The 13009-nt window shown below is 41.0% G+C and overlaps 1 protein-coding gene across 1 annotated transcript in view; it reads left to right on the forward strand.

The window, feature by feature from the left end:
• LOC308297062 (AT-rich interactive domain-containing protein 5B-like) overlaps positions 1 to 13009 on the forward strand; it is a 94960-nt gene that overhangs the window by 29774 nt on the left and 52177 nt on the right. The window contains exon 4 of the mRNA XM_080740453.1: positions 6763 to 6993. Within this exon, the coding sequence (XP_080596579.1) occupies positions 6763 to 6993 (231 nt within the window). The remainder of the gene's footprint in view (positions 1 to 6762; positions 6994 to 13009) is intronic.

Here is a 13009-nt window from a genome sequence, read left to right on the forward strand (position 1 = left end):
TGCTTCACACAGCTCCAAAAAAAGGAATGGTCTTGGACATACAAGATTTTCCCCCCGGCAGCGGCGATTTATTTTCTCCTGGAGCCGCCTTGTTAGAAATTCAGCACTATCGATGATGTTTCATCTGACATTGCGGCGGTTATTCATCTAGCTCTAGTTACAGCCCAGCTGCTGCTACAACTGTAGCTAATGAGTTTCGTGTCGCATGCGGCATTTCTGAGATTTCCTTTATGAGTTGTGTAATATATTATATGGGTAAGGCGTGGGATTACAACAGACGTTATCCCCTCAGTGTAATGGGACAAAATCCCCTTTCATTTCACCCGGTATAAGGGTTCACACTATAACCCTCACGTCTCCTTTAACCCCACTACACAAGCTATATAACCACTTCTGCTTCCACATTTTCCTCTTGAGGAATTATTTAGCTGTGGTTGTTGAGGAATATATGATTTGGGCATACTGTATGTACAGCATTGGATTAGATTTAGAACTCATTGTTTACTTTAAACAAAAGGCTTCTGTGCCACCACACTGTATAATGTAGCCATATGCCCTACTGTGTTAAAAAGAAAGCGTTAGCGAGGGGTGGGCAACCTCTCCTCGCACATGATCGCTTGGCCGTTTTCCAAGGCTGGCGTGATCACCCAGTGCCAGACAGTGAAAACAAGGATTGCTTATACCTCTTATTATAGCTGCTAATGAGAATAACACAAGCATAATAAGTCAATCATTGAATAATAGTAACTAAGAATGAGTCAATAATTTAACACAAATAATAAAGGTAAGATCATCAAATCTGACTATCAAGGTTTTATGCGCACATGAAACGATAATGGTTAATAATGGTTGCAACTCAATATTGATTGCCTCAATAGCCCAATCTGATCATCTGGTTGATCAAAAAGAGGTGATTGGCCACCTCTGGGTTAAGAGTACTTAGGGCAATTAGCTTTATATTTTTTATCTTCTATTTGATAATTATGAAATACTTTACACCACCTGCCTGGTATTATACTACTATTGAATGGGAGCCAGCCAACAAGCGCTAATATAAGTGTTCCCTTCATCAGTATTACTACATTGTTCATTGCTATTCCCAGTTGTAAGAAAGAATATTGATTAAAGCTGGAGGAAGGAATAATATTGGTCCTCTTGAGCCAAGGAGCTTTGCATGTTTTTTTATCTCTTAAGTCAATCAACAGATACGGTCCTTGCCAAGTGCAACAGCGTGAACATTTGCATCTGTGCTGCTGTGTCCCACGGGTTGTGTTTCATAACAAAACACAATCCTACACTGCAGAGTTAAATTAACACTTAACAAAATGCACCACTCAGGCTTCATTGTCACTTCTGTATAATTAATTTCAAGCAAACATTGATCAAAATAATATTTGTATCCCTTTATCTGAAACCAGATCACACATTTAAATAGAAGCTTGACAATTACATGCAATAGTCTTTTATTATTCGCATTATTCTGGTGGCCTATAATTGCTCACTGACTCCTACACCGACCCAGTGGCTTAAAACGTCAGCACTGGAGGAGAGTGTTATTAGATGAGTAGAGTACATTACGGTGTGATATTCTTCTTATGTGTTACAGTATATTGAGGAGCATTGATTGAGTGGTTATACCATCAGCTGTCCTGTAGAGCATTTATGACCCTGACACTATTGCAGTTTATGAGGTCAGGAGCTTTACGACATCACCTTCTGAAAATAATCTGCTGCAAGGCAGCTGTGTGATCCAGACACGTCAGTACTGCCCCTAGACTCTAGGGGCTAGAGGAGAGGGAGAGGGAGCGGGGGAGAGAGAGAGAGAGAGAATGGGAGCGAGAGAGAGAATGGGAGCGACAAAGAAAATAACCAAGGCAAAGTAGACAGAAAGCGAAATTGATAGATGGAGAGAGAAATAAAAATGCATAATAATATTTACATTCTCTCTGTGTGTCTTCCAGCTCTCTTGTGATACAGCCAGGGCCCCAACCAATTACAATGTTTGCGTAAAGAGAAGGACATCCTTTATTTGTAAAGGTCGGCTTTTATGAACAAAAGGAATTGAAAGTGTACACACTGTGTACATTAAACACACACTCACACACTCGCACACACACACACACACACACACACACACACACACACACACACACACACACACACACACACACACACACACACACACACACACACACACACACACACACAGTACAGTACAGTACAAATACACATCCATTACAGTAGATGTACATGTATGCACAAAGCAAACTGTATTTTAAGACAGGTAACTTTACCTGTGTGTATACCGGTATGCATGTAGGATACCTGCCACATGCAAGTGTCAACGCCGGCACAAACAGGACTCCACTATGAAGAGTGAAGACACACACAGACTACACGTATTTCAAGAATCAAGCAGGTTTATTTGTTGTACTCATAAAGGAGGAGGAGGCAGTGTCTCAGGAGGTAGATCAGACGCTTGGAATCGTAAGGTTTCCTCCTGGCTGCGTGGCCTAGTGTCCTTCAGCCAGTGGTGTTAACCCATTTAGGCTTAGGATTATTGACCGCTTTAACTGTTGAAAAATAGCAGATATACAAGCTCACAGCGTGGCAATTCTTTTCAAGTCTTTGAATATATCTATTTAAAAGCGAACATTTGTAACTCAAATATTTGCCTCTGGGGGGTCCCTGGAACAACATATTTTGAGATGGGGGTCCGTGGCCAAATACATGTAATTTTGGGGTTCCTTGACATGAAAAAGTTTGAGAACAACATGGTTTAGAAGAAGGATTTAGAAGTCGGGTCAAAGATATTCAAAGACTTGCACACATTTTCATGATTTTTCAAAAATAGCAGATCTACAAGCTTTTACTTCTACTCCACTACATCTCAGATCCAAATATTGTACTTTTACTCCACTACAATTATTTACTTACTAGTTACTTTGCAGATATAAATGATTATATTATAAAACATACATTAATCCACTTTAGCCCTATTTTATTCCTAGGCTATTTGAAAATAGACGATCTACAATATCACAACGTGTCGCATCGCGACAAGAGAGAGGGGGAGAGAGAGGATGGGAGCGAGAAAGAAAACTAGAAGCGGTGCTCTTCCGAGCACAGGTCTCCACCAGGCCAGGCGTCCTGGTGGTGCTATAATCTTAGACCTTTCATGGCAGTCGGACTGCATGCATGATTTGAGGCATTGTGTTCCAAAAATGTGTTTTGCTAAAGTCTACCTGCTGGTAGCGCTATAACAGGCCAATGTGAAAAGGTTAGCATTTGTTCCTTGGCGTAGTGGGAATATGTGTGGCAAATTTCACGGTAATCTCAAGCTGTGTTGATGATTTGAGGCATTTTGTTCAAAAACGGAGCAATCCTGCAAACTTTGGAAGCCAATATTAGCCAATTAGGATGGAATATGAAATATCAGACGGATCGGACTTGATCACATGACTATAGAGATACTGTGTACTGATTTGCATGATTGTTGGAGAAAGTCTGATGGAGTAATAGCAAAGAATGTGTTTTGTCCTCCTGGTGGCGCTATAAAAGTCAAATTTTAAAAATGCAGGGCAAAGGTTTATCCTTAGCCTCTAAGCCTTAGAGGGGCAGGGGCTGACATTTGTAAAAGGGCCTTTTGGTGCGATGCGTTGTGAGCTTGGAGGTCGGCTATTTTCGATGCTTGATTTCTACACAGAGAGGGTCATTCTTTTTGGACAAGGCAATTCTCTTGAATGCTGCCTTCAGGTATGGCATGGAAAAAGGGCATTTTCATGTCTTTCACCATAGTAAAAAAAACTGCATTCATGGTCTGGATAGGGCACTTTTTTCAGACAGATAAAAGGCAGGGGCTCAAGCCCCCTTTGATGTCTATGTGTGCACGTGCCTGCCCCTACAGTAACTGCTCTAGATGAGCAGGTTGGTGCCCTGCATGGTTTCCTCCCGCCATGGGTGAATGTGATGTACATTTGAGAAAAGTGATATCAAAATGCAGTACATTTAGTCATTTACCAAGTGTGTGAGGTCCGCAAAATACTGTGCAACAATACTAAGGCCTGTGTGTACATTTATTATGTCCCCTGCCTCTCTTACCAAATGGAATCTTATCAAGTGAAATGTTGTTGGACGTTGGGAGAAGGAACGGGTCCCGCATTGAGCACTTACAATAAAGTCCTTGACATTTGGAAGAAAAACCTCCGCTACCTCTAAGCTATAATTGCATACAACTGCAGCAATATCAAATTAAACTGTGCTGAAGGTGTGTGCGTGTTGTTGCGCACGTGTTCTGACTTTTACATGTATGAAATGTGTGTGTTTCTGTGTGCGCGTGCGTGCATGCATGCATACGCACATGCTTGTGTTTGCTATACATTGGATCACTTTGGCTGAATGGTTTTAATCTTTCTCTTTTGAAGTGGAGTCATTGGAGTGTAGCAGCGCTAATTACACTGATCGTACCGCGTACAGCTGCTGTAAATATGTTCTGAATGCTGACCTTGTCCTGTTCCGTCTTTCTGCTCATTTCACTAATGATGCCTCTGGTGCTTAGGATGGAAGTGACACCAAAAGGTAGAAATAACTTCAAATAGACATGTGACGACAGTTGTTCTTCCAGCAAGGAAGCCTCGGATGCTATATCTAAGCGGTAACAATGGTAGCATAAGCATTGGATTGCCAACTGAGACTGGGTGTGAAGTAAGCTTAGTAGACTATGCAATAAATAATACATTTCTTTTTCCCTTTCTCTTCAAAACCACAAGACTTTTCTTCATCATCAAAACATGTTCAGTTGAATGCCTTTGAAGCCTTTAGAAAAACAATACTGTAAATTAGAATGGCTGCCCATGAGAATTACAATGCAAGTTACTTTGACTTCAGCTTTTGTGTGTGTACTGTATCCATTGCTGCTCAATTATTGTTACAGAATGATCTAAAATACACTAAAATATTGCATCTTGAAGTTTAGTTTTGATAGTTTAGTTACATTGCATACGGTATCTCATCACCGATCACACCATTAACTAGAAAGATGCAATTGGGAATTGCAAGTGTGCTTGCCTCGAGGCGAGTCACACTTGCAAATATTTCTGTATCTGTGAGTCCTTGTCCCTATTCGAGCGGTGCTAACCTTTCCATCCTTGTCCCTTTTGTGCCCATACATGGAGATCCCTGATGTCATCAAATATTAAGCCCATATCTTGGAATGCCCATATATGGATATACTGTGTCATATCAGACATCTCCGTATTTGGGAAAAGTAAAATGTTTAATTAAAGTCAATGGAGAAAATGATTTCACAAATAAAATTACATTATATTTAATTAAACTAAATAACGCATCTCTTAGCAAAATGCAAGGATTCCAGATGGGGACCCAATTTACTATAGCCCTGATCACATTTTTGTCTTAGGAATGTGACAAATACAAAATATTATTGAACTCAAGTCTCCATGGCGTGAGTAATTTTCAGGGTGAACTACTCCTTTAAGGAAGAAAACATGTACATTCCCCAACATTGCAAACTTCCATTCGTTATGGCTGATCCACTTTCATGAAGGATTTGATAAGTGATTTGTGCAGATGAGTGTGATGTGATAAAATAGATTTTGACAGACTGTGAAGCAAGGCCAGCACACTGGTATATCTCTCTCCCTCTTTCACAAACCAGAGGGAGGAATTATATTGCATTTACTTAGCTAAAGTAAAGGCATCCAATGGAGAAATGGCTCCAAGGATTTCTTTCACCTCACCTCGAACTTGCTGCTTGTTAAACCTTGTCAGCCTGAACAGCAAGGAACTAGAATTTTCCATTACATTTTACTTCACCAAACACCAGACTGGTAGCAGCATTGCATGTAATACATTCTGAAACATTGCATGTAATGCTTTCTGAAACATTGTGTAATGCATTCTGAAACAATGCATGTAATGCATTCTGAAACATTATGTGTAATGCATTCTGAATCATTACGTGCAATTCATTCTGAAACAATGCATGTAATGCATTCTGAAACATTGCAAGTAACACATTCTGAATTGTTGCATATAATCTGATCATACTATACAGACTGACAGCCTTATTTGCTCTGGAGGTGTTTATAGATATTTATATTTATTTATTTATAGTTTTCTGTTTGATTTTGCATTTTAGACACATATTTGTCTCTTTTAGACAGAATTAGCTATGGAACCCCGTCAAGGAACCCTGTTGGTCCCCAGACCCTACTTTGAGAACCACTGCCTTAGGTCCTCAGCAGCATACCCACCAAGTGTGAAGTCGATCGGATGAACGGTTCTCGGGATATATGCAAAGGATATTCAGACAGACAGAGATTGTATGAATTTATGGATGGATGACTTACAAGGAGTGCAGCAGTAAAATAAGCTTCTGTTCCTATGCAACATCATAACAAGCAACCAGTAATAAGTCAAGTGAAATTCACACTATGAATTTATCAAAACATTAATTGAACGTAGAACCCTAATCTAACCGCACTTGGTAAAGAATCAACGTAATCAGTAGTAGAAAAGGCCAGAAGGGTTTTCTTCTCGCTTGTTTGTTTCACACTCACAAACAAGCTATTAAAAAAACAGGCCAGCACTTGCCAAATCAGCCTAACTCCAAATATTCTGCATTTCGAAAAAGTATGCTACATCAACTTTTCCATTCTCACCATGAGTCTATTAAATTGTCAAAGTGTTTGCCTATAGCATTGTGGGTCTTCCTGACTGTCTTCCACTGTTGTTCCCCAGGCCAGGAGGAGGACGGACGCAGGGTGTTGGTGCTGAGCTACCCCCAGTACTGCCGCTGCCGCTCCATCCTGGCCCGGCTCAGGGACCAGCCATCCTGTCTGCTCACGGACCACACAGTGCTGGCACTGGGCGGTATCGCCTCGCTGAGCGGGAACGCCAGGATCCTGTACTGCCGGGACACCTTTGAACACCCGGCGCTGCTGCAGAACGAGAGCATCTGTGACGAGTTTGGTGAGTTCGGCTGCGGTTGGCACCTTCCAGCCCAGCCTGCATTAAAAGGCGTCTTTGGAAGCCTTCACTGCAAAATCCAGAGTGTTCATTTAACTCTGTGCATGTGCAAATGGAACATACTCTGAGTTACAAATGGATGAGGATTTTACTGTTTTCAGAGGAGTAACCACATGACTGCTCGTGTGAAACTTCAGCAGCCAATATGGTTGCGGTTTGCGAAGCCGAGCCAAAGCGTCAGTCCTACTTTGCAACTGCGACTATTTTGCAGTCGTCTGCTTTGAAGCAATGTGAAATGTCACTTCAAAGTAGACGACCCTCCGTGGCACTTGAACATATGGCATTGAGATAATGAGTGAATATTACACTTTGGGAAATACGTTCACACACTGATTCTTCACCTGAGTGATTGACTCATGTTCTTTACAAATTGTAAACATGTTGTCTTCGTTGGCAGCTCCAGTGTGTACATTCTGCCAGATAATATGAATAATCCCAGAATAGTGCTTGAATCCAATCAATTACCTTTAATATTCAAAGTCGGTAAGAAGTTCCAATTTAGATTAGTTCCTAGGATAAATGTGAGTTCTGAAATGGTAGGGTTTTGTCACTGCTAGACCATGTGTCCTCATTGTCTTACAGTACAGTATGTGTAAGTATCGTTTTCTAATGGCAAGACTAAAGTATATACTATGTATCTATCAGGACACTCGTGCATATCCAGACCCTAGCGCAGGAGCTCTGGGTCAATGCAAGAAGCTTTACATACAACAACGAAAGAAGGGTTTATTGCACAGCGCATTTTGCCCTATGCTTCATCAGATGCTGTACAGACAGGTGTGAGTGATCACCATTTATAAAGTGAGCAGAAAAATTTGGAACTGGAACATTTATTGAATTAAAGCCGATTAAGGTGTGCTTTCTCCTGATTGGATGAAATTGGTGACCCACCTGAAAAGTAGTTTCTGTTTATTACTGAGCAAAAACACTCTTTAACTTCTATAAGGAGTTCTGTGTCTAAATTACATTTGGTTTGATTTCCAACATCATAATGGCTAATATAGCTTTAGCCATTGGTTTTGATTTGATGTGATTTGATAGCAATGCAAAGGATTTTGCCAGAGGAGTATTTAAGTCTTTCTAGACTTTCTATAGCAGTTGTACTGCTTTGTCTGTGTGCGGTAACCCTTGATGGCTCGAGTAAATCAAAGCTATCTAAAGAAACGAGAATAGACTTTCGAATCAATGCTTTTAATTTAGTTCATTAAGGCTTGAATTGGGATTCAGTACAATGCTTGATAATTAATTGGCTATCATTCCCTATTACGAATTTTCGATATGCTAATTGAATTCAATTTTGCCTCACTGGGCTCGGCCCAAAGGGGGTGAGTCGGTTTATGAGCTCAAGTAGCCAGAATTCAAATACCTGGGGCGGTCATGCCTATGACAAGCATTTTCCCCATTCATGTGAAGCATTATGTAGCACTGCAACATCTCCCATCTGCCACTCACAGCGCTTTCACTGTACTCTACCTCATGAACCCACACATTTTATTAACCCTGAGCGGGGACAAAACAATGGAATAATGTGATTCATCTGTCTTTATATTTCCTTTACTCTCCGGCTTACAGCGAGTTGGCATTCACATTAATGGCTGCTCTGGTCAGAAGTCATTGTTTTTCTTTTCCTGTGAATATGCCAGTTGGCAATTGCACATTTTTGTAGGGGAGCAGCAGAGGTGAGAAGGGAAGATTGTTGTAGGCGTAGGAAAATAGGTTATGAATAGTAACGCTAACATCCTGTGGCAGCTGTTGCTCATTCACTTGGCTCAATAATGCCATTCCTCTGTGAGCCACATTGAAGCTAAACGTTTGTTTAGAGAGCCTAAGGGAGTTCTAGGTTGACTAAGGCTTTCTATGCCATTCACTTGAAGGTTTAGCAGATCCGAAGCACTGTTTCTGTATGAATTGTTGGCGATATGTCTGGAAACCACAGGAGAGGTCAGTGACTGCCATTATGGTGTAAGCTCAGCGTCTTTATTTGCACGCATGCACCAACACACACACGTGTGTTCTACCATGCACTGAATGGCTCCTGAATACATTCATATTTCCCTTGAAATAAATTCTAAAACGGCACTCATTAAATCCACCTTTATTAGGATAGTACGGTGGATGAACAAGACAGAAACATAATCAGCTGTTAAATGAGAGAAGTTAGAAATTGACTGGGGTACCAATTTTACTGTCTTTTTTTGTATTCTTCCCTCAATGCTAATTCTGACCTTTGGATTCAGCTAAATCTGCTGTGGCAGCTCTAATAGCTGTCCTCTTGTCTGGGCTAATTCATGAAAGTGTGTCAACCTACCTCAGGGGGTCGAGGAGACGAGGGAACTAGGGAAGGAGAAGCAAAATGAAAATTCTGCAGCCTGTTAGCGTTTCTGTTGTGTAGAGTGTGGTTTTCAGTGCAGTTTTGTTTTCAGCATATTGCCAGATTAGGTCCCACAAAGCTGTCTTATCTGTTTACCATATGCATGTGTATTGTGTACTGATCTCTGCCTCTCAGGGTTTTTTTCCCCCAGTGTGCCCAGTATGCCATCATACTGGTTTTACTTCGAGGCTATAGGTGTGTCCTTTGGATATATTATTACAGATACCTGTAATGCCAATATGATATTCTGTGTGAAAGTATATAGGGCGGTAGCAATAATAAGGTGAACAGCACTTTCTGACAATTGTCATTGAGAAGTTCAATATTTGTGCAGACCTGCTTGCGAGGCTGCAGCTTGATGTAAGGTCACCCCTAATGTGATCGCTGCATGGGTAATGTGAATGTCACCGTTGTATGGCCAGTGTGCTTTATCTGACTTGATCCATATTCATGTTTTGCATTAGCGTCATCATAGTCCGTGGCCCTGTTCTTTCTGTGAAGGGACTGGTTGCGTATGGAGCCCAACTGCTCCATATTCATGTTCAGCACATCAGCGTCATCCCAGCCTCATTCATGACATTCATGCCATTTTCTTTACTCATTATGGCCACAACCTCTGCCAGCACGGCTTGATTTTTAAACTGTACCATTTTACTCTGATTGATGAAAACTTAGCAATTACCCCTAGGGACACTGAATGTGCTAATGCTATGGTACTTGGCCGCAGATGGGTGAAAATAATGTAGAATGTACTGTAGGTATAATTATAGGGCACGACACGCAGTAAAAATCCTTCATATAATTGTTCCTCACTCATGTTCATTGTAAAAGGCACCATTTCTGTCTTTGTTCTCGCTCTGTGTCTCAGAGGTGGGCTGAGGATAATTTCTGAATTAGCCTATTAATGACAAGCTAATGAAAACTACAGCCTTTTTCTTCCTGGAAAGTTTCGCATATACTGAAATAGAATCTACTGTTGTTGCATCAATAAAACAACAAAAACCTTTGAAATCTTGTTTGAAATGACCACCGATCACATCATCGGGAGGGTCATCAGCAGGCAAATGTTCTAACTATCCACAGTCCACCTTTGAGAAAAGGTGCTTAGACAGAAATGGTATAGTCCTATAGTGAGCATTAGTGATCATGACAAAAAATTATGAATTGTTCCTTTAACTGAACTCTGGGGATTTTACTGTGCAGTTGTGTGAAGCCAGCATGTCCCAGTCCATGTTTGTTTATTCAGTGTCATACACTTCTGATACACATCTGTTGTTGTGTTAAGAGATGTACATACAGATAGCCAGATACACAGTTTAGGAAGTGACTTATTACGTAACAGATAACCAGAGACAAGCTGGGGAGTTTATAGTTTATACTACAATTTTCGGTTTTACGGTTAGTCCTTTTATAGTCAGAAAGAGAGAGAGTGTGTGTGTGTGTGTGTGTGTGTGTGTGTGTGTGTGTGTGTGTGTGTGTGTGTGTGTGTGTGTGTGTGTGTGTGTGTGTGTGTGTGTGTGTGTGTGTGTGTGTGTGTGTGTGTGTGTGTGTGTGTGTGTGTGTGAGAGAGAGAGAGGGATAAGGTGAAATGTTGAGTGACAGACGATAGTATCTTCTGATTCATTGCCATGATGGCATTAACATTACTCACATTACTTTGGCAGGAATATACACTGTGAAGCACAAGAACACTGATGTTTTACCGTGCAGTGTTTGTCCATCATATATCATATTCATTTGTAACTCTGGGAGTGTGCAAATGGAACCAGATGGAACCTTCTGGGTCCATTTAGTCACATTTGTACCCTCTCTGAGCTAAATTGACACTGGATTTTATTGTGTGAAAAGGTGTATATCATTCTTCATGCCTGCTTGACAGCCTTTCGTTTTGGGCTTGTATTGAAGAGAATATTATAGACACAATTTTCCTTTTGTTCTCCTCTTCTGGAGTAATGCTCACAAATTACTGACCTCCCCCCCAACCCCTTTGGAAACCTAACACCCCTGTGTGTGCACATTGCTTGAATCAACAGTATTTTGAAAGTTGGTGAGGCAATCATGTTCGGGGTGAAGAGGCTCTCTCTTTCTTCCTCCCTCTCTCTCCCTCTCTCCGTACTCACTCACTCTCGTTTGCCCTCTATTCCCCACGTTTCCTTGGCATGGAAACCATATATTTCATGTGCGGTTAAGTGTTTTCTGTTTGAAATAGCTCTTGCTCTGTGGCCGTTTGATGTTTATTAAAAAGGAACATTTTCAGTGGAATCCTTTTGGAATCCTTTTCTTTTTTGGGTAATCCCCCAGGGTGGCAGGAGAAGAAACATACTTTCATACAGCATTTTAATGTTGTCCAGATACCCTAAACCTAAACGGTATTTGTGTGTGTGCGTGCGTGTGCGCGCACGTCTGTGTAAATGTGTTAATGTTGGGAGGGCCGCCCTAGTAATGCCGCGATAAGAACAGAATGTAAACAGTGATAGAAGAAAGATTTCTTTGTCTTCATTTGTCACTCCTCTTCCTACTGTAACCGATATCCTGAGAGAGAGAGGGAGCGAGAGAGAGAGAACAAAGGGAAGTTATTTTAAATCTTGCTCTATCATGTCAGGTATGTCATAGCTTTAAAATGATACGACATACTGTAGCTAGCTTTAGTGGGTGGTATATCACTTGCATGAATAATGCATGATGTCATTTTTTCCTAAACTTGAGCCCACTCTCCCTCTATCCAAACATAAAATCACATTATATGAAATATGCACTGGCCAGTCAGTATATTATCCCAGTGTCAGTCCCACCTGTTCATGTAACTGGGTAATTGCTCACTAAGCTCCCTTATTCTTATCTCCTTCACAGAATTGTGTTAACCATCAGTTGATGCATTTTATTGACCATATGTCATGGTACAGAGAGGTCATTAAAAGTGAGATTCAGAAAGGAGAAAGATAATACGCTGCAACCCTAGAATCAGATTTCATAACTAGGGCACGGGTTTGTGTTATATCAAAGGCAAGCTGAACATGTGCTTGAAGGTTACATTATGTGAGGTATGATCAAAAAGTTGTATGACTTAGCCTTCATTTCAAAGAACCCTGTGCATAGAACATTATACTGTACAAGCTGTCAGCTTCAGCGTAATCTCTCCTCCAGATGACATGCAGTTGTCTCAGCGTTCCTGGCATTTTCTGAAACCCTGTTGGAAACCTTGACGTTGAGGTGAATGATTGAGTTTTGTTTTCCCATTATTATGCATGGTTGGAATGGCATTAGATCGTCTTCCTTTCAACTTCATTTAGTTATTTCTTGAATGGAGACACAACTGTGCGGGGTCTGGTGTGATGTCACGGTGCAAAAAACCATCCCTTTCTCCCACATCCACCCTCCAGTCCAATAAAAACATCTGCACATGAGCACTCTGAAGGAGACAGCTTGTAATGATAAGCATGCACGTTGTTCTTTGAACAAATGATCAGTTTACATCATGTCCCTTGCTGGCCGAACAAGATTAGTCTAACGGCAATGATATGTGACGTATGACATCAAATTTGGCTTTAGCTCGGATCTAACCCCCATTGACTTCCATTATAATAAAGT

The sequence above is a fragment of the Nannobrachium achirus genome (assembly GCF_963921795.1).
Source record: "Nannobrachium achirus genome assembly, chromosome: 13".
Classification (NCBI taxonomy): domain Eukaryota; kingdom Metazoa; phylum Chordata; class Actinopteri; order Myctophiformes; family Myctophidae; genus Nannobrachium; species Nannobrachium achirus.